This window comes from Exserohilum turcica (genome assembly GCF_000359705.1).
Source record: "Exserohilum turcica Et28A unplaced genomic scaffold SETTUscaffold_8, whole genome shotgun sequence".
Taxonomy (NCBI): Eukaryota; Fungi; Ascomycota; class Dothideomycetes; order Pleosporales; family Pleosporaceae; genus Exserohilum; species Exserohilum turcicum.
This window is the reverse complement of record NW_007360299.1, coordinates 1,839,579-1,862,350: the sequence shown is the minus strand read 5'-3', so window position 1 is coordinate 1,862,350 and position 22,772 is coordinate 1,839,579. Positions and strand designations below refer to the sequence as shown.

At 49.0% G+C, this 22,772-nt stretch overlaps 8 protein-coding genes across 8 annotated transcripts; 3 read left to right on the top strand and 5 right to left on the bottom strand.

The window, feature by feature from the left end:
- Positions 1 to 436: 436 nt before the first annotated feature.
- Positions 437 to 3,528, bottom strand: SETTUDRAFT_98875 (glycosyltransferase family 1 protein; the record flags this gene model as incomplete). The annotated part of the gene is made up of 10 exons (XM_008032914.1): positions 437 to 627; positions 686 to 824; positions 877 to 1,007; positions 1,058 to 1,468; positions 1,516 to 1,535; positions 1,592 to 2,046; positions 2,101 to 2,469; positions 2,529 to 2,580; positions 2,644 to 3,095; positions 3,157 to 3,528. 10 exons carry the CDS (start codon positions 3,526 to 3,528, stop codon positions 437 to 439), a joined length of 2,592 nt encoding a protein of 863 aa, XP_008031105.1.
- Positions 3,529 to 3,952: 424 nt separating this feature from the next.
- SETTUDRAFT_174368 (glycoside hydrolase family 5 protein) lies at positions 3,953 to 5,625 on the bottom strand. Its single transcript, XM_008032913.1, has 2 exons — positions 5,378 to 5,625; positions 3,953 to 5,325 (listed from the first exon to the last, which is right to left on the bottom strand). Exons 1-2 carry the CDS (start codon positions 5,607 to 5,609, stop codon positions 4,145 to 4,147), a joined length of 1,413 nt encoding a protein of 470 aa, XP_008031104.1. The 5' UTR covers positions 5,610 to 5,625; the 3' UTR covers positions 3,953 to 4,144.
- A 484-nt stretch (positions 5,626 to 6,109) lies between these two features.
- SETTUDRAFT_157617 (uncharacterized protein) lies at positions 6,110 to 9,099 on the top strand (the record flags this gene model as incomplete). The annotated part of the gene is made up of 2 exons (XM_008032912.1): positions 6,110 to 8,875; positions 8,965 to 9,099. 2 exons carry the CDS (start codon positions 6,110 to 6,112, stop codon positions 9,097 to 9,099), a joined length of 2,901 nt encoding a protein of 966 aa, XP_008031103.1.
- A 193-nt stretch (positions 9,100 to 9,292) lies between these two features.
- On the bottom strand, positions 9,293 to 10,480 carry SETTUDRAFT_166097 (uncharacterized protein). The gene is made up of 3 exons (XM_008032911.1): positions 10,258 to 10,480; positions 10,136 to 10,204; positions 9,293 to 10,085 (listed from the first exon to the last, which is right to left on the bottom strand). Exons 1-3 carry the CDS (start codon positions 10,437 to 10,439, stop codon positions 9,335 to 9,337), a joined length of 1,002 nt encoding a protein of 333 aa, XP_008031102.1. The 5' UTR covers positions 10,440 to 10,480; the 3' UTR covers positions 9,293 to 9,334.
- Positions 10,481 to 10,959: 479 nt separating this feature from the next.
- Positions 10,960 to 11,685, top strand: SETTUDRAFT_98685 (uncharacterized protein; the record flags this gene model as incomplete). The annotated part of the gene is made up of 2 exons (XM_008032910.1): positions 10,960 to 11,212; positions 11,261 to 11,685. The coding sequence occupies 2 exons, from the start codon at positions 10,960 to 10,962 to the stop codon at positions 11,683 to 11,685; spliced, it is 678 nt and encodes a 225-aa protein (XP_008031101.1).
- Positions 11,686 to 14,913: 3,228 nt separating this feature from the next.
- Positions 14,914 to 15,900, bottom strand: SETTUDRAFT_35543 (uncharacterized protein; the record flags this gene model as incomplete). The annotated part of the gene is made up of 3 exons (XM_008032513.1): positions 14,914 to 15,288; positions 15,357 to 15,369; positions 15,407 to 15,900. 3 exons carry the CDS (start codon positions 15,898 to 15,900, stop codon positions 14,914 to 14,916), a joined length of 882 nt encoding a protein of 293 aa, XP_008030704.1.
- A 416-nt stretch (positions 15,901 to 16,316) lies between these two features.
- Positions 16,317 to 17,222, top strand: SETTUDRAFT_35542 (uncharacterized protein; the record flags this gene model as incomplete). The annotated part of the gene is made up of 1 exon (XM_008032512.1): positions 16,317 to 17,222. One exon carries the CDS (start codon positions 16,317 to 16,319, stop codon positions 17,220 to 17,222), a length of 906 nt encoding a protein of 301 aa, XP_008030703.1.
- An 89-nt stretch (positions 17,223 to 17,311) lies between these two features.
- Positions 17,312 to 19,438, bottom strand: SETTUDRAFT_35541 (uncharacterized protein; the record flags this gene model as incomplete). The annotated part of the gene is made up of 3 exons (XM_008032511.1): positions 17,312 to 18,410; positions 18,459 to 19,344; positions 19,435 to 19,438. 3 exons carry the CDS (start codon positions 19,436 to 19,438, stop codon positions 17,312 to 17,314), a joined length of 1,989 nt encoding a protein of 662 aa, XP_008030702.1.
- Positions 19,439 to 22,772: the final 3,334 nt, after the last annotated feature.

Sequence of the window (22,772 nt, the reverse complement as noted above, 5' to 3'; positions counted from 1 at the left end):
TTGAAAAATCGCGCTAAGATCCTAAACACTGAATCTAAAGTAGTGTTGCTATGGTGGATGCCTGATTTTAGCCCTCAACTCCTACTCTTTGCTTTCTTTTTGAATTCTCATAGGAAGACTATACATGCGCTATTTTTGTGACATTACAAGTGTCGGGATATATCTACTCTACCTTCTGCACGGTGCAGAAGGTTAGCCTTTTTGCACCACAACAAGTATGTAATGTGACAGAAAACGGGGGATAATAGATGAATTGAAGATGTTGAGATACCAAGGTCTCCTAGCGCTGTTCAGATACTGAGCTTGAGATTTCTATCAATATAGGTTAATCTTATGTCTATGATATGCCTGTTTATATACAAAGGAAATTCAACATATGAGAAGGGTATATGTAGTGATACATGATACAAATGAAAAAAAAACAAATGTCGCTGCTCTACTTGTGGCCATGCATGGCCTTCCATTTCTCCATTATATCCTCTTTTTCTTCCTGTGTTGCCGTTCTGAGGTCATGAACCGCTTGCCGAAGTCTAATCAAATACAGCTCAGCCTGTAGCGAAGTAAGACGGCCTTTTGACAATTCACACTCTATGCCTTTGAGTGAATAACCAAGTATACCCAAGACCGCTGCACCATTTGTTAGCACTGGCATTGAAAATGAGATAAAACGATGCATGGAGCTTACCGCCCAATATGTGATAGGGGAATCCACCAAGACCTCGCCCTACGCCTTTCACTAGACCGAGCGGTCCTTCAACTCTCGTGCCTACATAGGGATGTTTCACGAGCCCAATAAAAGCTGAGAACATGCCCATAACAAACTCCTATCGCGACATGTCAACAATTGTACCGTAAAGTGAAACGAAAAATACAAACCTTGCCAGCAACTTCGAGGCCGCTACCACAACCAACAATTTCATCGCGGCGTCGTATTCCTTCGTTGGTTAATAGGTAGGAAGGAGCGTTGCGGAAGCCGTTTGCCGAGTTGTAGAATAAGGCCACCGGCGCTATATTGATCAGTATTATGGAATAACAACAACTGGGGCCCTAGTCTCACCTTGCAGACTGGTCTTGGCTAGATCTCCAGCGTAATGCAGAGTTGCGCTGGTCACTACATGGGCTCTTCCTCGCTCAGCCGCCTTGGCAGCGTGGGCAGCCTGCAACTTACGTGTTCTTCGCATCCTAGTGTCTTTGTCAAGGCTGTCTCTCCAGTTTCCCTTGAAAGATTTATAAGCCATTCGCTCGGCAACTTTCGACAAGCGAACAGAACTCCACTCCTTCTCGTCTGCCTGTTCTTGTACTTGCTCTTTCAGTGGATCGACTTGTGTCGGTATTGAACAATTGCTCTCAGGAGTTTCTCTTTTCAGGCGATGAGAGAAGTCGGACGTGTTGGCCGCAACAGAGGTAAAGAAGCCGGAAACTGCTGCTGCTGCACCAATAATCGGCACTTCAGCGCCTTCATGAGTATCTTTGATTATCAGCATGACATCTCGAGAGCTGCAATTGGGATCTTACACCAATGTCTGTGACGTAGTCTAAAAATAAGTTAGCCTTTTTGCTCACCCGAACCCACAATGATCAAGGCACTTACAGCTGTAGGTCTTTGGGGTTAAGGCAACCTTGCTGAGCAAGGATACCCATTGCCAGTCCACTAAGATGGATTCCAGATCTCTTATTCTCCCACACTGCTAAGCGATCTGGGCAGATATGACACCTCATCTCATCTACATTCAGTGCCCTCTCAAAGTCGCGTACCGTCTCAGAAGCTCCGTCCTCTTTTGAAATACGAGAAGCCATGTCCTTGACAGCTACGCCAACTTCGGGTCGCAACGCGAACTTGATACTTTCGGCCAAGTCCGTCGCCGTCAGTTTTTTGAATGGGATAGGCTTTGGTCCAGCACCGGCTTTGGCAATCATCTGTCCCCAAAACGGCTGATCGCCAAAGAAAGGGACTATCACAGTGGGTCTGCCAAGCGCGATGCCTGCCGCTGTTGTCCCTGCGCCGCCATGATGAACTACGCATGAGACATTTCGAAAGAGCCAGTCCTGTGCTCATGTGAGTTGTGTGTGGGCGTAGACCTTTTTGGTTCGTGTACTCACGTGAGGGCAATTACCAATCATGTAGACATTTTCAGGCACCTTACCTGTGCCTATACCACCCCACCCCTTTGACACAATTGCACGTACTCCAGCTAACTTGATAGCTTCGAAGATAAGTTCAGTTAGTTTCAAAGGGTCTTCCACGACAATGGAACCAAATCCAACATAAATCGGAGTTGGGCCCTTTTCGAGGAATGCGACGAGGTCGTCGGGTGGTGTGTAGGATGGATCAGCCTTGAGGAAAGAAAACCCTGTTACGTTGAGGTGTGCAGGCCAATCTGCCGGCTTGGGAATGAGGGTCTGTGACCAGAGATACGAATGAGGAACTTTTAGTCTTTGAAGCAGCTGGAACCCCCATAGCGGGCTCATCTACGTAGCGCAAGATGATTAGCATGAGCCAAGTGTGGAGTCGCGTTATAGGCCCTTACTGTGTCGAGCTTGAGGGTCTGTGTTCTGAATCTATTGATGAGATCTCCAAGTCTGGCATAGTCAGCATTTTGGCTTTTCGTAGTCATGTCCGAAAGCATTCCATTGGTAGCTTACCCTTGCCAGGTCATTAATTCCATAACGGCAAAGCTGGCATAGTTTGCAGCGGACTTGTCGGCATCTCCGTAATCCATGGCGGCTAATGGGTGGTGGAAAGCTTTGGTAGGTGACCACGGCATGGTGAAGACAATGTGCAAAGGTATGCCGAGCTTTTCTGCGCAATGGATATGGCCCATTGATGGTGGGTTGGCGATGATGACATCTGCAAGGAACAGACTCTCGGTGTTGTCCACGTCTAGTGCGGGAATTCGGGGTCCTAGCCCATCTCCAGCCTCAATGCAGCTGCGCCATGTGCCTTCAAGTATTTCTGCCATTTCCTTTCGTCTTTTGCTTACTTCGCCAGCCTTGATGCTCTCCATTCCTGGAAGCAAGCCGGGGTTCTTCACCATGTATGCCATGAGAGCTTCTGGGTCGCCTCCGATTGAGAAGAACTCGATTCCATTGCTTCTCTTTGGCGCGGGAGTCACTGGGTTAGAGTACAGACGAGTGATAAGATGCGGTTTCACTTACCACGAAGTCGGCGAAGGCTGGATGAGTGCATATTCGTACGCGGTGGTTGTGCGGAGGCGCTTGGAGGATTTTGGCAATGGGTATGAAGGGCTGGACATCCCCTCTGGAGCCACATATATGGATAGCAATATTGAGTCGCGGCGAAGGAAGGTCCGCGAGATTGTGCGGCGGAACGGAGGGTCGTGGATCACTGGCTAGATTTGCCTTGCGCACCAGGCTGTGCTGCGCATTCTTGAACCAATGCTCCAGGCGCCTTGGGTTGTGATGGAATCGAACAGAGACCTGGCCAAATGTGTTGACTCTGCCCGAAGTCTGTATCTTTGGTTCGTGGAGTTGCCCTCGTTCCGGCGGGTCCGGGAAGCACAAGGGCATAGCTGCAGGGTGGGTGGTAGTGTGGCTGTGCGATGGGATGTTGTTGACAGGCAACTTGTCTTAAGTTTTGCAGAAGAAATCTTCATGTTCGGGGCTGTAAGATGACGGTGGCTTACACAGGGGTGAAATGGTCAAATGCTGGCCAGGAAGCACCGGAGGCCAAAGGAGCGTCGCTTCGTACGAAATCCGCTCCAGTGTCGTCCGGACCCTGTTCGGCCTTTCGGCACCTTCGCGTGCGACTCTCACCACCCAGAGCAGCGCCATTGCCAACAGCACATCATCATCATCATCACCGCCTTCAATGGGCCTTGTTCCGAGCACAGGCAAACATGAGCTAATGCTGATCGTATTTGACCGTATCGCGCCTCATGATACCATCTATCCGGGCTGGATTCGACCTGGATTCAACCTAGACTCGACCTGGAACTTTCCCTCCACATGTCACCTGGCCGTTATGACCGAGCCTAGTGTCCGTCTGGTTCCAGTGTCATATCGCATGGTATATGTGTGGCCGTTGTAGCGTACTGCAGTTTGCCCGCGTATAGTACACATGCTCGTCTTGGATTCATAGCGGCTAAGCCCAGCGCGAAGCACAAACTAGGCTTTAGATACAGTCTTAGACAAGCTTGGTTGCCTTCATCGCACCCACCCATGGTTTCCAGAACTCTTCGATACCTCGGTCATAACGCCATCCGGTCCAATCGTCATTGGTCATACCCCACGTATCCGGGAACCCTTGCACTCCCGATCTGATCCGGTACGAGCCAGCGATCGCCCACATCATCCAGCTGACATTGTGCTCGATCGTGTATTCCTTCAAGCAATTCTGCAGAGTGTTGTTGAAGAGCGTCTCGTCCTGGGCACTGCCGAACTCGCTCAAAATCACGGGCGTCTGACGCACGGCTTTGGGGCAGTCTCCCGTGATGTTGCAAGCTGACGGTGCGTCGATGCCCAGTGCGTTGAATCCATTGCGATAAAAGGCGGCCTTGACAATATCGCATGTGCCCGTGTCAATGTCCTCGCTCATGCTGTAGAGATGAAGTTCCCACACGAGCTTATCGGCCCACGGGTGATCGTCGAGATTGAAGTAAACTGGCTCACGCCTAGCAGCATCGCGAATAGCCGTGCACTTGTAGCATGGTGCAGTCAGAATGTTCTTGCCGCTAGTTAAGGCCGAAAGATCCTGGCCATACTGCATGCCTCCCCAGAGGATAAGGATGTCCGGGTTGGCCGCGTGAATCGCGTCAGCACCAGCCGTCATGTTGCCGACCAGCGTGTCCCAGTTGTAGTACAGGTCTGTGATGTTCCAAGATTCGCGGAGCTCATTGCGGAGCGACATGCTGACTATGTTTGGGTGTGCTTTCGCCCAGTTTGCGACATAGGAAAGGCCACGGCGCCATTGTGTGGCATTGAATTCTAGATCATCAAACCAGGCGTTGCCGTCAATGTGTGAGCAGCACCATTGCGCTTTGCCCGTGTGGACGTCTGGGCTAATGAAGATGCCTTTGGTGGCTGCAATACGCGCAACGTCGCTCCAGATCTCGAACCGAGTCGTCTGTGCCGTCCAACCGGGGTTTTTCGCAACGATTTCCTTGGTGACTTTGGTGCCATTGACGTATCCCAGGGCATTGATGAGTGCAACCTCCATGGGTACATCGTCGCCGTTCCGGTCATATATCTGATCAATCATCTCAATGGCGTACCCCATACGAATGTAATTGAACCCGACACTGGCAATGTCTTGGAGGATCTCATCGGCGGATGCCCACTCGAGACCCTCTGGAATCATGGTCTCACCTGTAGGAAGTAAGCACACACGTGATGGAGTCGACAGCAAAGGACTACGTACCGCTCATGGGCCAGTTGACGCCGGTCCATGTTACTTTCTCACCCTTGCTGTTAACAATGTCTCGTCCGCGAGTACTGTACGGGCCGTTGAATGCCGGCGACGAGCTGTTTGCAGTCTGTCTTTTCGCATTGTAATGGAAAGCGGCTGGGCCAGCTACCTCTGGTAAGTAGCCTGCCATGACAATGCCACTTGCGGCAAGGGCCGAGGTAATGAGTATGCGCAGACCAAACATGACCCCAAGATGAAGCACCCAGTGGTCTCGAGGATGTCGTGCAACATCGGGGGGTACATGAGGAGCTTTATAAGCCGCCGGGACATCTGTTTAGAGTTGGCTAACGGCAGAGAGCTTCATAGCGCATCGGCAGGCTTGCTGAATACATGCCACTGGGCGCAGATCTTCCTTGCTTCAAGACGGGTTGACGGATAAAAGCAGACCGAGCAAGGTCGACCTCCGCATTTGCGGGGAAGAATTCCACTTGGCGAACAAGGCTGGTTTAGACCGAAGGAGCATGTTCAGCGGAAGCCTTACGCAATCTGGGGTGACGGCCTGACCGACCGGCAAGACTTTTCAACGGCTGGGAATGCAAACTTCATAGTCACGAGTCATGGGCCATTCCAGCTCGAAGCACGTGACACGCGGCTCTAGCGCGTTTTGGGCCACCATCCATTCCATTGTGGCCAGTGGCGGCACCACACCCCACCCATGAACTGCAACACATCCAGCAACTGGCCATGGATGCATTGCTGGATGGCCTCAATGATGCGCAGAAGAGCGCAGTGACGAGCCCTGCAAATGTCGTGCAGGTGCTTGCGCCTCCGGGCTCAGGCAAGACGAAAACACTGACAGCACGCGTCGCGTACCACATCAACCACGAGCGACTGCAGCCATGGAACATTATCGTCTGCACCTTTACCATCAAGGCCGCCCGCGAGATGAAGGAGAGGATCAAGGGCTTTGTTGGGGAGAAGCTCGAAGCCAAGTTGATCTTGGGTACCTTTCACTCCGTGGCACGTCGCTTCCTGTCCCGCTATGGCCATGAGATTGGAATCGACAAGAGTTTTGGAATTGCCGACACGAGTGATAGCGCAGCTATACTCAAACGCATCGTCACCCGGTACCAATATACGATAGAGCCTGGCCATGCTCGTTCGAGGATTTCCAAGCTCAAAGCCCAGGGTATTACAGCCGACGACTTTCGAAGAACACCCAAGAATGCAAACGACAACGAGTTTGCCATGATCTACTCTTCTTATCAAGAGCAACTCGCAGCTTCTAACCTGCTCGACTACGACGATCTTTTGATCCGCTGCGTAGATCTCCTCAAGAAATCGCCCTCGTGCGTCTCCACGATACAAGCTGTGCTTATCGATGAATACCAAGACACCAACAACATCCAGTATGAGCTGATGCGCTTGTTAGCTCAGAGATCCAGGCGTATTACGATCGTCGGGGATCCAGATCAGAGTATATACAGCTTCCGCTCAGCCGAGATCAAGAATCTCCTTCGCATGCGGACTGACTATCCGGAATCGGTCGTCATCAACCTCGAAAACAACTACCGCTCTTCGGGTTGCATCCTCAACTCGGCAATGGCGGTGATTGAACAGGACGAGAGCCGACCGCAGAAGCCACTGATTGCTACCCATGGTGTGGGCGAACAACCCACTCTTCGTCATCTGGTATCCGCCAACGTGGAAGCAAAGTGGATTGTTGAGGAGATATGCCGAACAAGAACACTGACTGCTGGACTGTTGGACTTTAATGACTACGCCATCTTGGTACGCTCGTCTCCGCTTACTCTTCAGATTGAACGAGCCCTTGGCCAAGCTGGCGTCCCTTACCGCATGGTTGCCGGCACGAAATTTTTTGATCGTGCCGAGATTAAGATTATACTGGATTACCTCCGCGTGGTCAGCCAGCCAGAGCACAACGATGCAGTAGCACGCGTAATCAATGTGCCGTCTCGAAAGGTTGGTGATACCACAGTGAAGGCTCTTTTGGAAGAAGCAGAAATCGGCAAGATGACACTGTGGAAACTGGTTCTTGATGTTGCCCAAGGAAGAAGAAAGCCCAAGAGCAAAGTATCTGCACCAGCGCAAAAAGGCATTGAGCAGTTTGTCAATGTCATTCTCAGTTCGCGCGAAAAGCTGGTATCGGTTAAAGATGATGGATGCGACCTTTTTGGCCTGATAACGCATATCTTGAACAGGATATCATTCCAGTCATATCTCAAGCAGGCGCACAAGGAGAATTGGCAAGATCGATGGGCAAACGTCGAAGAGCTTGTCAATCAGGCAACGCAGATGGCTACAGCGGTCGCAAATGGAGAAGAGATATCAGACGACGTCTTGCCCGAGGTAGAAGGTCTTGAACAACGAGCCGACAGCGCCGCCGATGTGCTTTCCAAGTTTCTTGCCAACGTAACATTGTCGAGCGCAGCTGATCAAGAGGGCGCCGAGCAAAACCAGGTTACCATATCTACCATTCATGCAGCCAAAGGTCTCGAGTGGCCCGTCGTCTTCATGCCTGCCATATACGATGGGTCGATTCCCCACTCTCGAGCAGATGATCATGATGAGGAACGGCGATTGTTGTACGTTGGCATGACACGCGCACAGGCACTGCTTTACCTCAGCTGCCCTGTCAAGCAATCCGGGCAGGAGGAAACCACACTTTCAAGATTTGTATCCGACCGCAAGGTGCAGAAATTCTTTAGCGAGCGAGGGCCAGACCTAGCGTTCAAGCGCAGTACAATTACTGATCTAGCACGGATACTGCGGAGAGACTGCCCTTGCACTGCAGATCTTGACCGTGCTCGAGATACCCTAGAGCGCCCGGAAGATGATAAGTACCCAGCGACTCGAGAAGAAATTGATGGCAATGATCCAACGTGGGGGGCGCCGTGGGACGACAAGCCCAGTGGGTGTAGACTGGGTAGTGAGGGGCCCAACCAAGCCTTCAAGCGACGCAAGATTGATTCTTCGAGCTCTTCTGCGAGAGAAGCAGTATCTGTTACCATGAACCGCGCGTCGGACTTTTCCACCGCCAAAACCACCATGCAAAGCGTAAATACGGGCTTCACAAGCGCCCGCGATCTGGGCGACTTGCAAGCAATGCAGAGAGAAGCAGAGCGTATCCGTACGCTTGCCAGCGCTCAAGATGCGCCGACCGCAAAGACGGAAACAAAGCCTGTCCGGGCGAAGCCTGCCAAACCGCGCGCAGCCGGCCAAGGTGCTATCACGAGCTTCTTCAAGCGATCAAGCAGCGCCGTGTCTGTAGAAACAGAGCATGCAGCACCCCCGTCGTTGCAGCGATTGCAATCCTCCTTCTCAACCAACGCACCGTTACAAGACATTTCCAACGTACAGCCTTGGACGACCCGCCCGTGCCGCCCCTTCCAGCCGCTCTCGATACCAGACCATAAAGTAACGAGCCGGCCGATTCTCGCCAAACCAAAGAGGAACGAGCCGGAGACGGAGACGCGGAATACGCGATATGTGCTTTTGTCGAGCTCACCTCCCAAGCCGGATGCAGTGGATGTACCTGAGGATGGGCCAGAGAGTCCTGTCGAAAACGTATCGGCTAGGACGTCGGAATCGGGTTTTCGGCCGGCGTCAACATTTCACATGACGTCGATGAGCCAGGTGCAGAATCGCGCGGCGGGGCAGAGGAAAACACTGGGTGCGAGGAGAAGCATGCAGCCGTGGAGCGTGAAACATAGCTCCATGCCCAAGCCACGTCCATGATGAGGTATGTGTGGGACTTGAATGCGTTTCAGGGGCGATGGCATTGCATTGGTTGGCGTTGGTGCACAAAATAGGAACGATAATTAGATGCATGTATAGATATGGTCGTTGCAACAGCAGAGGTATTCATACGAAGATGTATTTAAAATATTCATGCATTACCCTGTTGTTTGCTCGTCATCCTTGTGTGGCTGGAAGTTGACGTCAACTCTATAGCACTGCAAAAGCACTGCAGTACGAAACACTACTGTCACTGATATCCTCGACAAGACTGCTTCGCTCATACCGTAGGAAAGCGAATTGGCCCTTGTCCTGTCCTAGCCCCTCGGCCTTTTCCACTGCAGCCATGAAGACGCCAATGGGATGTCTACCACACACCGTGTTGCCCGTCTTCCTCAACTGGTCTAGAAACTGTCTGTGTGATCTGCTCTCAACGGCATCCATGCTCTCTTGGTCGACAGCCGCAATGCTCGCATGTATTGGGTGGTCGCTGGGGACGCGTGGATTTGATCTCAGCTGCATGGCTGTTGAGCCGTCGGCAGGCTGGTAGTATGTGTAGCGAAAGCGCGAGCCCCAGTGGCAGAAATCAGACGAGATGACAAAGACGTTGGCAGGATCAGCAAGATATGGGGCGATCAAGGAGCCGTAATGAGCTTCGGTGGATGCGTCAGTATTTCCAACCATGATGGGGACTAGAGGGACTGTGGTTGGGTCGTTCTGAAAGCTTGGGTTCTTCAGTGACAGCATCTTGTAGATGTAGGGCAGATGCATCTCCAAGCTGTGCTCATCCTCGTCTGTCCTCTTTGACATGGTCTCCAAGCGCCATTCTTCCTGAATCTTCTTGACCAGCGTTGTGTCTACCGTCAGGTCGCCGAGAGGCGTGCGGTACTTGTCGCAGCCCGTTGTAGCCGCGCCCGTCAGGTAGTAGTGGTGCGAGGGGCCCAGCAGAAAGACGCGTTTCCTACAGGCAATTAGTTGGGTCGAGACGAGTCCCATGTGCCGTCGACGCACGCATTGGCCCAATCGGCGCTCTTGTAGGCCCAGGCAGCGGCAGGCCCAGAGTACGAGTATCCCGCGTGCCTGCGTAACCATGAGCCCTCACATCCTAACGGCAGCTGCTTGAGGGAGCATACGGGGCGATGATGGCCCGCGCATTGGGCGTTGGTATCGCGACTTGGCCTTTCTGAGACGAGGCCGAGCCGATTGGCGTCGTCGAGTCGGGCACTGCTTGGAGCCAGCCGTCAAGCTGCTGTGAGAGAAGCTGGCCGTTGTCTGTGTACCACGAGCCGGCGTGCGAATCCTTGCGGGTGACCATGGCTGTCCTGGGGGGTTGAATAGCCGGGCGACAGATGGCCCACGATATGTGTATCCGGGAGGAAGCACTTGCTTGGAGAAGTCGTAGTGGTGGTGGTGATGATGAGGCGCAATGCGGGGCACGAGCTCCATGCTCGCTCGCATGACCGACGTAATGCCCTCTCCGTTTACTTACCGCAGCAGCTGGACAGCCAGGTGGGGGCCGAAATGTACTCGAATTAGTCCTGACCTATTTTTCAGCATCATCGCACAAATTCAGGCAATCGGAAATCTACATGGTTAAAGCGTGAGGTGTGCGCTGGTGTTGGAACCGTTGGCGGGGACTGAGCGTTCCTGTTCGGTCCATACGCGACGCGCTCGCGACTCGGCTTCGCGTTTCCGGGACAGCCACTTTGCATCATCAACCCCGTCTTGTCCCATCTCGCTCTGGTGGCGGCATATTACTCCTTTGCGCGCACAGACAGAGATACCCAGTCCCCTGAAGACCTCAACCCCCCCTTTATCGAGTATTATCCACGGCCATGGGCTGCAAGCGCAAGCATTCGTCCGACGACTCGTCGCTCTCCCTCTCGGGCTTTGGCGCCATGCCAACGCCTGACACCCAGTCGCCAGCATGTTTCACAAAGAACCAAGATGCGATGATGGATGTGGACAGAAGCACGCGGTCTCATGGCTGGGATTTTATGAGTGCAAGTCGGGTCAAGAGCAGTGACTGGGGCAACCGGACATGTAAAAGAGTGCGCGACAACCGACCAGATGAGCATGCGATACATGGTATGGCCGTATTTGTTGTGAAGCATGCGACTCACTAACACGTTTTAGAAAACACGCTGAACAAGCTCTTTTCTGCTCAGCGCAACCATCGCGACGAGCCAGCCCCATCTTCCCAGTTCCTTCCAATTCAGCATCCTACCATAACCACGCCGAAGCCGCAAAAGTCCACACTGCATTCCTTTTGGAAACAACTACCTGCGCCACCTGTTCAGCCCATCTTTTCAGTCACCGTACAGCAGAATCAAGGCTCGTTGCAGCTACCCCGGTGCGAGGATTGTGATTCTGCACTGCAGAGTGAAGACGACAGTATGGACATTGACATGGATGCAGACTTGGGAGAAGCTGCCCAAGGAAGTGCCTTTGCGTGCAGCGACTGCGCCAGGAAGGTCTGTGGGTCTTGTGCCGTAGTCTCAACCACAAGACATTGCCTACAATGTGCTACTACTGGGAGAAACTCAAGGCGATGGTGGTAGACGCGATTCTCGATTTCTTTGTTTGGTATCAAGATTATTACCAAGGCGTTGAACGGGGAGAGAATGGGCAGCGCACTATATCCAGGAAGCAAGGCGTACGGCGGTGGCATCAACGAGCATGGCGTTTTGGATGTCCACAAAATACTGTAATCATCACATTCTGTATTTCTAAAGGTAGTGAGTCCATCTTGTCCTATTATATCTATAAGAATCACAAAAATACTAGCTACTGCCTGGATACCCTCTTCTATAACAGGTACAACTGCATTGGCAAAAAGAAATCTTCGAGGTCGTGCCCGGGTTCTTCTTCATGTTAGGAACTGCATTGCACAGTGGGGGGTAGATATCATCTTACCGAACCGGGGTTATCAGAATATTGAGCATTAGTCAAAATCTGAAGTGATAACCACTACCTAGAATCGAATGAGCGAATGCTTTTAACGCATTGCAGTTTAGAGGCGAACATACACTACACAACCGTGGACGCTGGAAATGGTGCAATATGACGATGTCTCCCGGTTTTGGCTTTATGTACCGCTGGATAACTCATTTCACTTCAGATGAAAGGCACGATAGCGAGGAAGTTGTGTCAAAGCTATGACGCGTAGACTTTTGGTCAGTCCACACCATGGTGGGGCATCTTTAGTTGCAAGGCCAAAAATGAGGGGCAAGATACACCGACTCTCGCAGCTCCAGAGCTACCCCACTGCAAACTGGCTAATGACGCCGCTTCGAGGTGTCGTGGGCGAAAACAAAAAAGTACCCCTCCGCACGTGTGCCGGGTGCATCGACTGGTGTGTGGGATGGGAAGACTTTCCAAAGACACGACGTTTCGATGGCAGTGTGAGCCTCTATAGCGGATGGAGTAGATTTGATAAGGCCAGGCTATTCTTGTTCTTTTCAATGTTAGCTTTTCCGGGTGGCCGATGCAATCAGGTGCCAGGCATGTACTATGAGTGTGAGCGCATCTGGAGGCTGAATTTGCCGATTAATATCGCCGGGGTGCCACGTGCCCCTGCTAAGATCTGGGTCCTGAACGTGCATGTATGGAGGTGGAGTGTAAAGGCAGTGATCCCGTATGTACGGTAAGGAAGTATGTGAAAACTGAGATTTGCATGATAGTCCGGTATTCAATTCTAAACTACCAGTGAAAGTGCCAATCTCCTAAGAGCTAAAAATCCAGAGTTAGGGCAGTAACCTTCACATGTGCATGATCTTGCAGAATAAGGTAACATGGGATACTGAAGCCTGACATTGGAACTGCCACGCTTCATGGCTGCAGCTTATCTATATGTTATTTTGTGAGTGATTTCGACGTGCTAACATAGTAGCTTTTACAACGCTATAGAGTACACAACATAAGACATTAGTGAGGTATCGTATCCTATAACTTGAACACAATAAATAGGTAGTCACATGGAATTGCTAAACTATGTTGTGTCATCCTGGATATAAGGGTTACAGAGCCAGAAAGGAGGCTATTATCTAATGACTATCTATGAATGTATCGTGTTATTAGTAACTGGCGGACTCTCGTTACATTCCTACTCACCTAAGTGTACAATTGCTACCAGCTCGCTAGAATCACTCCAATGCGGTTTTATTCCAAGCTTTCGTGTGACGTAATACACCCCTCCTCGACAGAATCTTATTGCCAATTTCTTAGTGAATCGTTGCAATCATCAGCATTAGTGATCTAAAATAATTAAATATTATTATACTAAGAGTGTGCGTCTTGCTTACAGATGATTGGGCCAGTCACAGTGGTATAGGATAAACTAGGTTTTTTAGGTAGCCTAGGTAGTTATTAGGCAGGGCTGCTGTAAAGGCGCTACTAGTAAACAGAGTGATTATAGGAGCGAACTACCGCATAATAAAGACCTACATTCTTCAAAAGTACAAGTAGAGAACAAATTAGTTAAACACGTAAAAAATACGGGCTGCATGAACAAGTAGTTAATATGCCATTATCATGAAACAAGTGTAAAGACTGTAGTTGTAACGCATTGTTCAATCAGTCTAAATTCATTTAGCTAGGCGAGGACTCCAGCAAGGGAAAACTTAACAGAATGCAGTAGGAAACTAAGTAGAGGATTAGAAAATCATTTCGTCACACAGTAATAGATAGTTAACATAGATTAGCGTATACTAGGTAGGTCTATGTCCCGTATAGGATAACAGCTAAGCCATTTGCACGAAGCGGAAGCTATAATGAAATAAGAGTGAAGGATCAGGACCATTGGTATCCCAAGTTCTCATCGGCATTCAATAGCACCAACATCCCATGTCACGGACATCCGTAGCATGTCTTTTCATGTTATAGTTACTATTCCTAAACTACCTATATAGCCTGGTGATTTATTTACATTGTTGTATGATATTTGATTTACGTAAGAGATTATGTTATTCTATTCAGCATCCCGTTACGAGAGAGTGCTGACTGTGTTGAATGACAATAAGTAGATGGTATAGCTAGCGGTAAGTATAGTTATATTGCGCGCCGACAATATTGTAAGGAGATGCCTGGACTCAATCATCGTGTTCGAATTTTGCCATCCTGACTAGATTGCGGCTGCTATTGTGGGCTTGCATAAACGCGAGTCGTACGCGACTTGCTCGTGGTGTTGTGCGGTCCTTACACCATAACATCTCTACAAGCACACATCCTATACGCACTCTCGTTCTCCCCTCTTTCGTATTTGCACCTGAAATCTCTACTTTGACAAATAGCATGTTTACTTATTTATGATAAAAACAAAGAGTTTAATATATGCGTAGGTCTGGTCCTTACCTAGCTCACCCTGTGCAAAAAGATATTTCTAGAATACGGTAAGCTCAGGAAGATACTGAAAAGCAAAAAATGAAGTTTGCCAGTACGAGAGATGGGAATTGAACGATAAGGAGGGTGTACAAACTAAGTGCAGGCGTCAGAATGTAGACAAGACAAAATGCCCTCAATGCTTTTATTGTCCCAGACCTTACCCTTTCTCATCTGGCACTCTCTGCTTTAGCCGCCTCGGTATACAATTATTGAATCAAAAAGAGTATGCGCATTGCTGAAACTGATGTTTTGAGCGAAGGACTAGCTACAGAATCTACGAAAACCAAGCTAATAATCTGAGATTGATCATGTGCAGTGACCCACCGGTTAGGTCATATATTACTGTGGATTGAGATACACCATTTGGCATGCCGTGCCTCTCAGCAACTAGATCAAGCGATCGTTTCCTACTCATCCTCCCCTCCAGCACTGCTGGGTTGCTGCACGCCTTTAGAAGTAGCAGCAGGCAGGTCAATCCCTTCGTGTTTCTGACGAAATGGACGGATGAGGAACTCTCGTATAGCCTCGCCTAGCTTTCCAGCCTTTGGTGTCTTCAGCATGACACTTAATTGGAGCATAAACTCAAGGTAGCTCACCGCTGCCTTGAGTTTCGTCCCAGATCGCGCTATCTTGTTTTTCTTGATGAAATTCGCGGATAGTTGGTTCGCAAGTACGAAGATGCAGCCTGGACTGAATTGGGAAACGAATACGTTTGGCTTCGCACCGTTATCACACCACTCATACACGTCCTTAGTTGCCTTGGCCGCCGTAAGACCTGGATCCTGGGCGAGTAGAGGTTGCACGAAAGTATGCACTTCGGAGAGCATTGAAACTCCAACATCTTCCATACCTGGTCGCAGCATCTAGCAAATGTCGTAGTATTGGAGCATATGAAACAACCGCAGGATCCGATCAGTCTCGATGTTCTGCTTGAGCTGACTCGTATTGCGATAGCAGATAGTGAAAGCGTCACTGAGCTTCTTGTCGTCGAGCTTCTCCACTCCGTGCGACATTGCTTCACGAGAGAAGAACGGGATAGCTTTGGTGCCGTGGGTTTCTATGTGCTCGAGAACAACGTCAGAGATCTTCAGCTCTTTGATCTTCGTGAAACGACTCCAAGAACTGGTCCTGCTTTTCGTACGTATAGGCAGTGGCCTTGCGCCCGTCAGGTAATGCTGGATGTGGCTTCGCGGTTCTCCATTTGCCCTTGGCTCATCTATATCATCTGATACTACAGTACCTTCCCCGACTAAATGCCGGTAAGGTGTTTTAATGGCTCCTTTTTGAATCTCAGTAATAAGATTATGCATTTCAGACTCTGCAAGAATTGCCTGTATTGCCACTTCGTCGCTTAGAAGGTCGAGCAGAAGTTCGTGGCGCCTGTTGGAGGCCATCGGTGCTGAATCTTGTATTGAATTTCGATGATGCTGAGTTGAGTCCGTCAAGGTTGAGGCCCTTGGCTTGGTTGCTAACGGGCAAGGAGTATATATATAAATGCACATCATTATGAATGGTTTAAAACAAACGGTTTGCTATGTAGTCCGATACACTGTCATTCACGGTTTCCACAACTACGCGTACTATGCGCAGAACAAAGGCTGCAAGAACCTGCCAGTGTTCTTGTGTCCCCATGTTCTCATATGTATCTGCTAGAATACCCGTTCTTGGTTTGACTTTGGTGAAAGCCTTGCAGAAAACCTTATGAGCATCGGAACACTCAGCGAACGCCGAACTATCTAGAAATCATCAACTAAACCACCCACCCCTTCTTCAAACAGGTTGCACGCTAGCGAAAGCGTTGCGTGCTGCGATGCCTCAGAAGATACCGGAAAGCGATAGCGATGAAGCGATACCAAACGTTAGTGGACCGGCTACAGTAGCAGCGTATCGCTCCTTGTTTCCTCATCGAAATGTGTTACTACACACATTTGTTACTGGTAGCTCCAATGTGCTTGTAGTATGTCCCCAGAAATATGGCCCAGTTGCAAAAGCATTGGAAGATATCATTCGGCATCATAGTATTGGCTTTGGAGGCAGCTTGTTAACCATCCACCACGAACCATTAACAATTCCGACCGCTGCCACAATTCGTGAGAAGCTTGGTCCGGGACACGGGATTCTCGCCCTTGACGTTTTACTTGTCTTCGGTTACGAGAGCACCCAGATTGGCATACCTGATACGAAGATCAAGCTATGGATAGACGGACTCGCGGATCTAGTTCGATCGGAATACAGCTGGGAGCCAGGACAGAGATTTCTTCCCAAAATTGAGCGCAATAGAGGTGTCCTTCTTGTACAAGTCGCATCTCTGGCCCATGAATGCTGGCAACATACCGCAAAGCGATATCATGATCTTGTGCATGGCATGGGCCTTCGCCTGGATGCTGTTAACTCGCTACATTACTCAAATCAGTTTGACATTGCTATGACAATATCACGTCACAAAGCCTTGGCTCGAAATTTAGCCAATATACCAAACGGGGACCACGAGCGACTTGTCGGCTATCTCAGAACGCACACAAAAACCCTAAAGATGTCGGTTGCAGGTCTCGAGAAGAGCTTAATTGAGAATGGAGACACAATGCTTGGACTCTTTATCCCCGATGGGAGCGCAAGTGGTGAGCAAAATTGGTGGGATCTCAGTGAGCCAGCACGGCAGAAGAACCAAAAAAGGGAAAGGGGAAGAAGAAATAATATGGATAAAAGTTCATACTGAACAGTTCGCAATGGTCATAATACTTTTGGCATATTGATGTTTGGTATCAAACTGAACATTGAAAGAACTGTATTCAAAGTTTTGCAAGTCTAGTCATACTCTTCTTCATTTTCCATCCTCAAGAAGGGCATTGGCTCAGCCAAGATGCGCGCATGCTTCTCTACCAAGATCTGGTGGAGAACCTGAATAGTAACTCGGAAATTACCAGTTTGGCGATAGTAACCTGGCGGATGCATAACATCCTTGACTCCAGCAAAATTATCAAGAAGTACCCAAAGCTCGTCCCAAGTATTAGCTTGGTCCGCTAACACACGTGGGCCGCCCGAACACATGATGTAGTCGAGTGGGTTGAGACCAGTGTGTATGAGTTCGGCAAGTAATGGCACCCGTTCCTCAAAGTCCTCGTGTTTGTTGAGTTTTCGATTGGAGTTATACAAATCAAGTTGCAGTTGTGTTGGACTAATATCGCTACTCGGTATGATTAGCAGAGGGCCATGAATACCTTGCCCTTCCTGACTAAAAATGTCGAATACTAGCAGTCGGTATTGAGGACTTTCGTTGAGTCTGTGAAACTCGGCTGTTGTAAGCCTAGGGCCCCGAGACGTGACTTCCTGGCTCCTGGAGTACAGATGAAATGGTACAATAGGAGTGTTGGGGGGTAGTTGTGTTATTGTACAAGGTAGCGATTTGCTGGCGAAGAAGGCTTCTTGTTGTCGCCTCGTCCATCGATATCGACAATAAGCCAAGTCTCCGAAAGGATGCCCACGCGACAGCACCAAGAGAAGACCAGAGCGACGAGCAGCACAGTGGGCTATGATGGTATAGAATAGTTTGGATGCAAACTCTTCTAGCCTTGTCGTAGAAGGAACAGGAAATGGACGTGTGCTCATGTCTTCAGGTTCAGATGCGGTGTCCTTGAGGCGGCTCTGAGAAGGTCTTTGAGGTCGACTGCCAAGTTGACGTGGATTTTGTGTAGCTTGTATAATACTGTAAACCTTTTTTACCCGTTCTCCAGTATCGTCTAGAGTAATGCAATATGGCTTGAAATCCTCCCGATCAAAGCTAGCATCCTTTGCTTTTGTCGTGTAGAACTCGTCTGGAAGTACCTTTTCGGGTATAAAAAAGAACTGTGTCCATGCCAACCTCTGTCGGTCTTGATAGTCAAATTGGTATAAGAGATAGTCGAACCTGGTATATGTTATTATGGTTCCACTCTACAGAGATGCTAAACCTTACCGCTCATGCCCATTGAAGTAGTAGTTAAGCTGACCCTTCCGACCGTTGCGGGCAATAGCCACCTTCGTCAGTGGTGAAGCAGGTGAGCGATATAACCCGTCAATCTTATATTGGACAAATAACTGCCGACGTTGTGTACCGCTTGGCACGTATGGGACTAGAAGCTTGAAGTCGGCTAGGCGTGGCTGCAGCCACATGAAGTCAAAGTCCATTGGTATTCCGTGGACCCTCTTCGCTACGCGTATGCCTCTCCACAACTCTACAAGGCCTTTGAAGGAGGTGAAATGCTGAGACGATTCTTCTGGGACTAGTCCATCGTTTCCATGTTCGGCATACGGAGTCCAGTCGGGAAATGTGACGCGAGTCCAGGGATTGCGATAAGTACCTCGATCTTGAGCACATCGCTGAATACATGCAAGTGCTTCCGGGAGGAGGCTGAGAGGCATTCGATAGGGGCTGTTACATGGACTCAGAGAGCCATACGCTGAAGGTGGTAGAAGTGATTTCCGCGAGATGTTGACGGCAACGTTGCGACTCTCCTCGTTGGCTATTGAAGTCCTGGCGCGGTAGTTTGGGATCAGGTCTACGTATTCAGGATTAGCAGCACAGATCCCGATATAAAACGCGACTCTGCCCCTCTGCGTTATTGGGGTGGTGTATATCTGGTCCTCAGCCTTGGCAGATATCTTGCTCTTCGCATCGAACAGCACCAAGCGTCGTTCAGAGTCTTCAACTGCATGGCGATACCTGCGCACATGTTCATTGAGCTGCCAAAACCGCTCACTCAGGGTTCCTATTAGGGGTGCAGCATTAGCAGTTGCGAAAATTGCCCCATCGGCAGGTGCAAACTCAAAAGACCGGATAATAAAAGGACACTCAGAGATAGCTGCAAATAGTTCGGCTTCAAATCGCGCGCCACAACGCCGAATGATAAAAGAAGATATTTTTGAAAGAGGTTAGCAGTCGTAGTCATTACCCATTATAAGTCTGCTGAACGTTAGCGGATAGTGCAATAATTTTAAGATATCAGGTAAAATCAAGATGCGATAAATTATTGTTACACATGTGCAACCGAGATGAGTAATGTAACACAAATGACAGTTGCATTTCTATTATATCGTGACTCTACTAAAGTTTTACCCTCTTCTATCCCCAAGCAAGCTTCAAATTTTGCAGAATGCTTAAGAACCAGCCTACAGTTAGTTGGTGACGCTAGGGTAAAATTTGAGGAGAAAGTAACTCTGCATTATGTTTAGCTAGAATAGAAGAAGCATGGCGTCAGCGCTTATGGTGTTTCGCTTCCGAAAGCCCCACAAGTAATCTTTGTCTCTTTCTAGAAATTAGCTGTGTTAAGTCTGCATGTGAGAACTCGTAAGACGCTGCAAGATGTGATTAAATAGATAAGAGATATGCCAACAAGCACGCGTGATATTTGCTGCTATCAACTGGCGGAAGAACCTTAAATTCGATGCCAGGTCCTTTCCCGATCCTAACCGTTATTAGAGCAAGGATTATAAGTGTATCATTCGGAGCAGCCACGTGAATTTCTTCTTGGATATGAGATATGGCATGAACACCTTCAGCGCATGTGGATCTTAGTTAAAGATAGTGGTTGTACACATTCAAGAATAGAATAAAGTGGTGTGATGCTACTCCATTGGACACAGGCAGCATATAGTCGCTTGATCGAGATGTACCAAAGGATAGGCAATAACGTCCAGCAATAACACCAAACGTGAATTGAACGAGCCTGGCTTTTGGCTCGTGCTCACCATCTTTAGCAATTCTTACGTACCGCATGTTCGACGGTAGAAGTGTTGACGAGTGTGCATATAGAGACAGTGGGACTAGCTCGGCGAAGAGAGGGGGATGGGTGAAGGAGGACATTATAGTAGTGCCCACTCATTTTGCTAATTAAATTTGTCAACAAGATGGTTAACTATATTAAGTCTTTAATTATTGTAAGTCCATGTTTCAAGGCTACAAGAGAAACAATTACATGTCTCTTGCGTGCGCTTTGTGTTATATGTTTCACATCAAACAAATGCACCATGTCTAATTCAAGGGACAAGTTCTAGTAACATAGACATTGTAAACATGTCATTTTCTATATTTGTCTAGCGATTGGAGGGTTATGAGTCTTACTCTAGCGTGGTGCTATCATAACAACAGTATCTAACACCACCAAACACCGCCGAACCAGATCATTTTGTAAGTGTCTGCGACCCCAGTTGTTGTGCGAGAGAGAAGAGAAAAGGCGTAAGTGACGATAATAGAGCGTCATATAGTGCATTTATGTTCCAAAAGAAGGAGAGGATCTCGTTTTATAGGTACATACGCTCTAAAAACTGTAAACTAAAGCATAAACCGCTCACAGTTGTGCAAAGTAATCCTTTTTCAGGAAAGGATAGCCTCATTGCTCGTCTACTTAATGTAGTGACTCGGCTTTTACCGGCAGTAATCAGTGCAGACGGCCATCTATTCTTGAGCGAGGCTGAAAAGAGTCAAATCCTAAATTAATGCCCAGTTCTAGTTGTGATAGTCGAGGGAGCAATCGACAGAGCTGCTCAGACGTCATACTTGACAGCGTCGCTGCAGGGTGACAGGCAGCCACAATAGCGTCGTAAAGGCTCTCCAGCGTCAATTATTAGAACCGTTCCAGCCGCTCGTTTTTGGGTCCGCTATCCCAAATACCTCGTGGTTGACCAAGTCGCTGTCCAGAATCAGCTCCTTTGCGCTTGCGGGTAGGTTAACCAATAATGGCGCCAAGCTCTGCAGTTTTGCCAAAGTACAGCGGAACCGCGCGTAGTATTATAAAGGAGATCTGCTCTGTCAAGTAGAGTGGGTATCTAGAGTCCGAGGCAAGTTGTATGCAGTACAGCGGCGTGGCTTTTGGAGGGGGGTTGAGTAAAAAGTCGCAAGACATAAAGCGCGATCGGTGGGACGTTCGAAAGTAGTCGGCCTGAGCATCCTGGCCCCATGTGTACCTCATGAATATGAGAGAAGGAACCAATGCCCTATTGGATTATCAGAGTCAACTAAAACAGTAGAGAGGGTATACGTACCTTAGGCTGTCGGGTTCAGGACCACGACTTTTCAGATCAAACACCTGCTTACTCCAGCTATTCCAATTCAGTAAAAACATAAAGAAGCCAGCACCCCGCAACACAGCGATTTCGTTCAAGGCTAGCGTGTCAATCTCGTTGGGGAGTAGCAAGCGATCGTTGGTCCCGTCGTGGGTTTTGTCGCGGACTTGTTACGCGACGTGATGGCTAAGCTCATCCTGCCAGAAATATCGTTGGGAAGTAGGTATCTCACGTAGTTTTGGCTGTGTCTTAGCGCGTGATGTCTTGCGAACTAGGTGGTCCGCAGTCTCCATACTAAGATAGTGGTGGGGTATTGGTAGCCGATCTATAGATCTTGGCCCAGCGGGTTAACCTGCATGGACGCGCAATGACCCAGGACGCGCAATGACCCACTCCACCAAACTCAACACCTACACAAAATACCTCATAACTCCACTAATATGGACCTAATTTAGGAAGCGATTGAAGAAATTAAATCGCGCGAACTAGGCGCATCTTTTAGCTATCGCTAAGTTGTAAAAAGGTTTAGCATTAGCTATCGTACGCTCGCTCGAAGACACTAAGGCAAAACTTAGCCTCGCGCGCTCGCCTACCTCTCTATCCACCTATAACGCGAAAAAGAGCTTGTACAGTACATTAAATCCCTTACTAAGAGGCGTACACCACCTTCGCGTCTAATAATACGCCATCTTGCGTCATCCTTGCTTGGTAGAGACGTTTTAGAACGCTGGGTTTCTAGGTTCCTCTGCAGGAACTCCTCTTATCTCATCTCTCGCTGGCAGAGTCCTATAGACTAGAAGCGTCACAAGGCTGATTTAGCAACTAAGTATAGGTTATACTTTGAGCTGTTACACAATAAGATGAAGGAGTACAATATACAGCCCTCTCACATCTTTAATATGGATGAAAAGGGCTTCTTACTTAGAATCCTTAGAAGGTCTAAAAGGATCTTTAGTAAGAGGCAATATGAAAGAGGAGGAGTTGTTTCAAGCCTACAAGATGGCTCTAGAGAGTGGATTACAGTCCTAGCCTGTATCTGCTCAGATGGTACACCTCTTTCTCTATCTCTCATCTTTCAGTCAGATGCTGGAGCTCTAAAATCAGCCTGGGTAGAGGCTATTAATCCAAACAAGCACTCAGTCTTTGTTACCTCATCGCCCTCTAGATGGACTAACAATGATATAGGCCTAGCTTGGCTTAAAGAGGTCTTTGAAAGAGAGACTGCACG

Bases quoted from the DNA above. Each gene is read 5' to 3' on its own strand.
- SETTUDRAFT_166097 (XM_008032911.1), bottom strand. From the start codon at position 10,439: ATGGTCACCCGCAAGGATTCGCACGCCGGCTCGTGGTACACAGACAAC. The intron at 10,205-10,257 runs GTATGCTCCCTC...ATGGTTACGCAG, and splicing joins GCGCGGGCCATCATCGCCCC to GCACGCGGGATACTCGTACT. The intron at 10,086-10,135 runs GTGCGTCGACGG...AATTGCCTGTAG, and splicing joins AGCGCCGATTGGGCCAATGC to GAAACGCGTCTTTCTGCTGG.
- SETTUDRAFT_174368 (XM_008032913.1), bottom strand. From the start codon at position 5,609: ATGTTTGGTCTGCGCATACTCATTACCTCGGCCCTTGCCGCAAGTGGC. The intron at 5,326-5,377 runs GTACGTAGTCCT...TACTTCCTACAG, and splicing joins CGTCAACTGGCCCATGAGCG to GTGAGACCATGATTCCAGAG.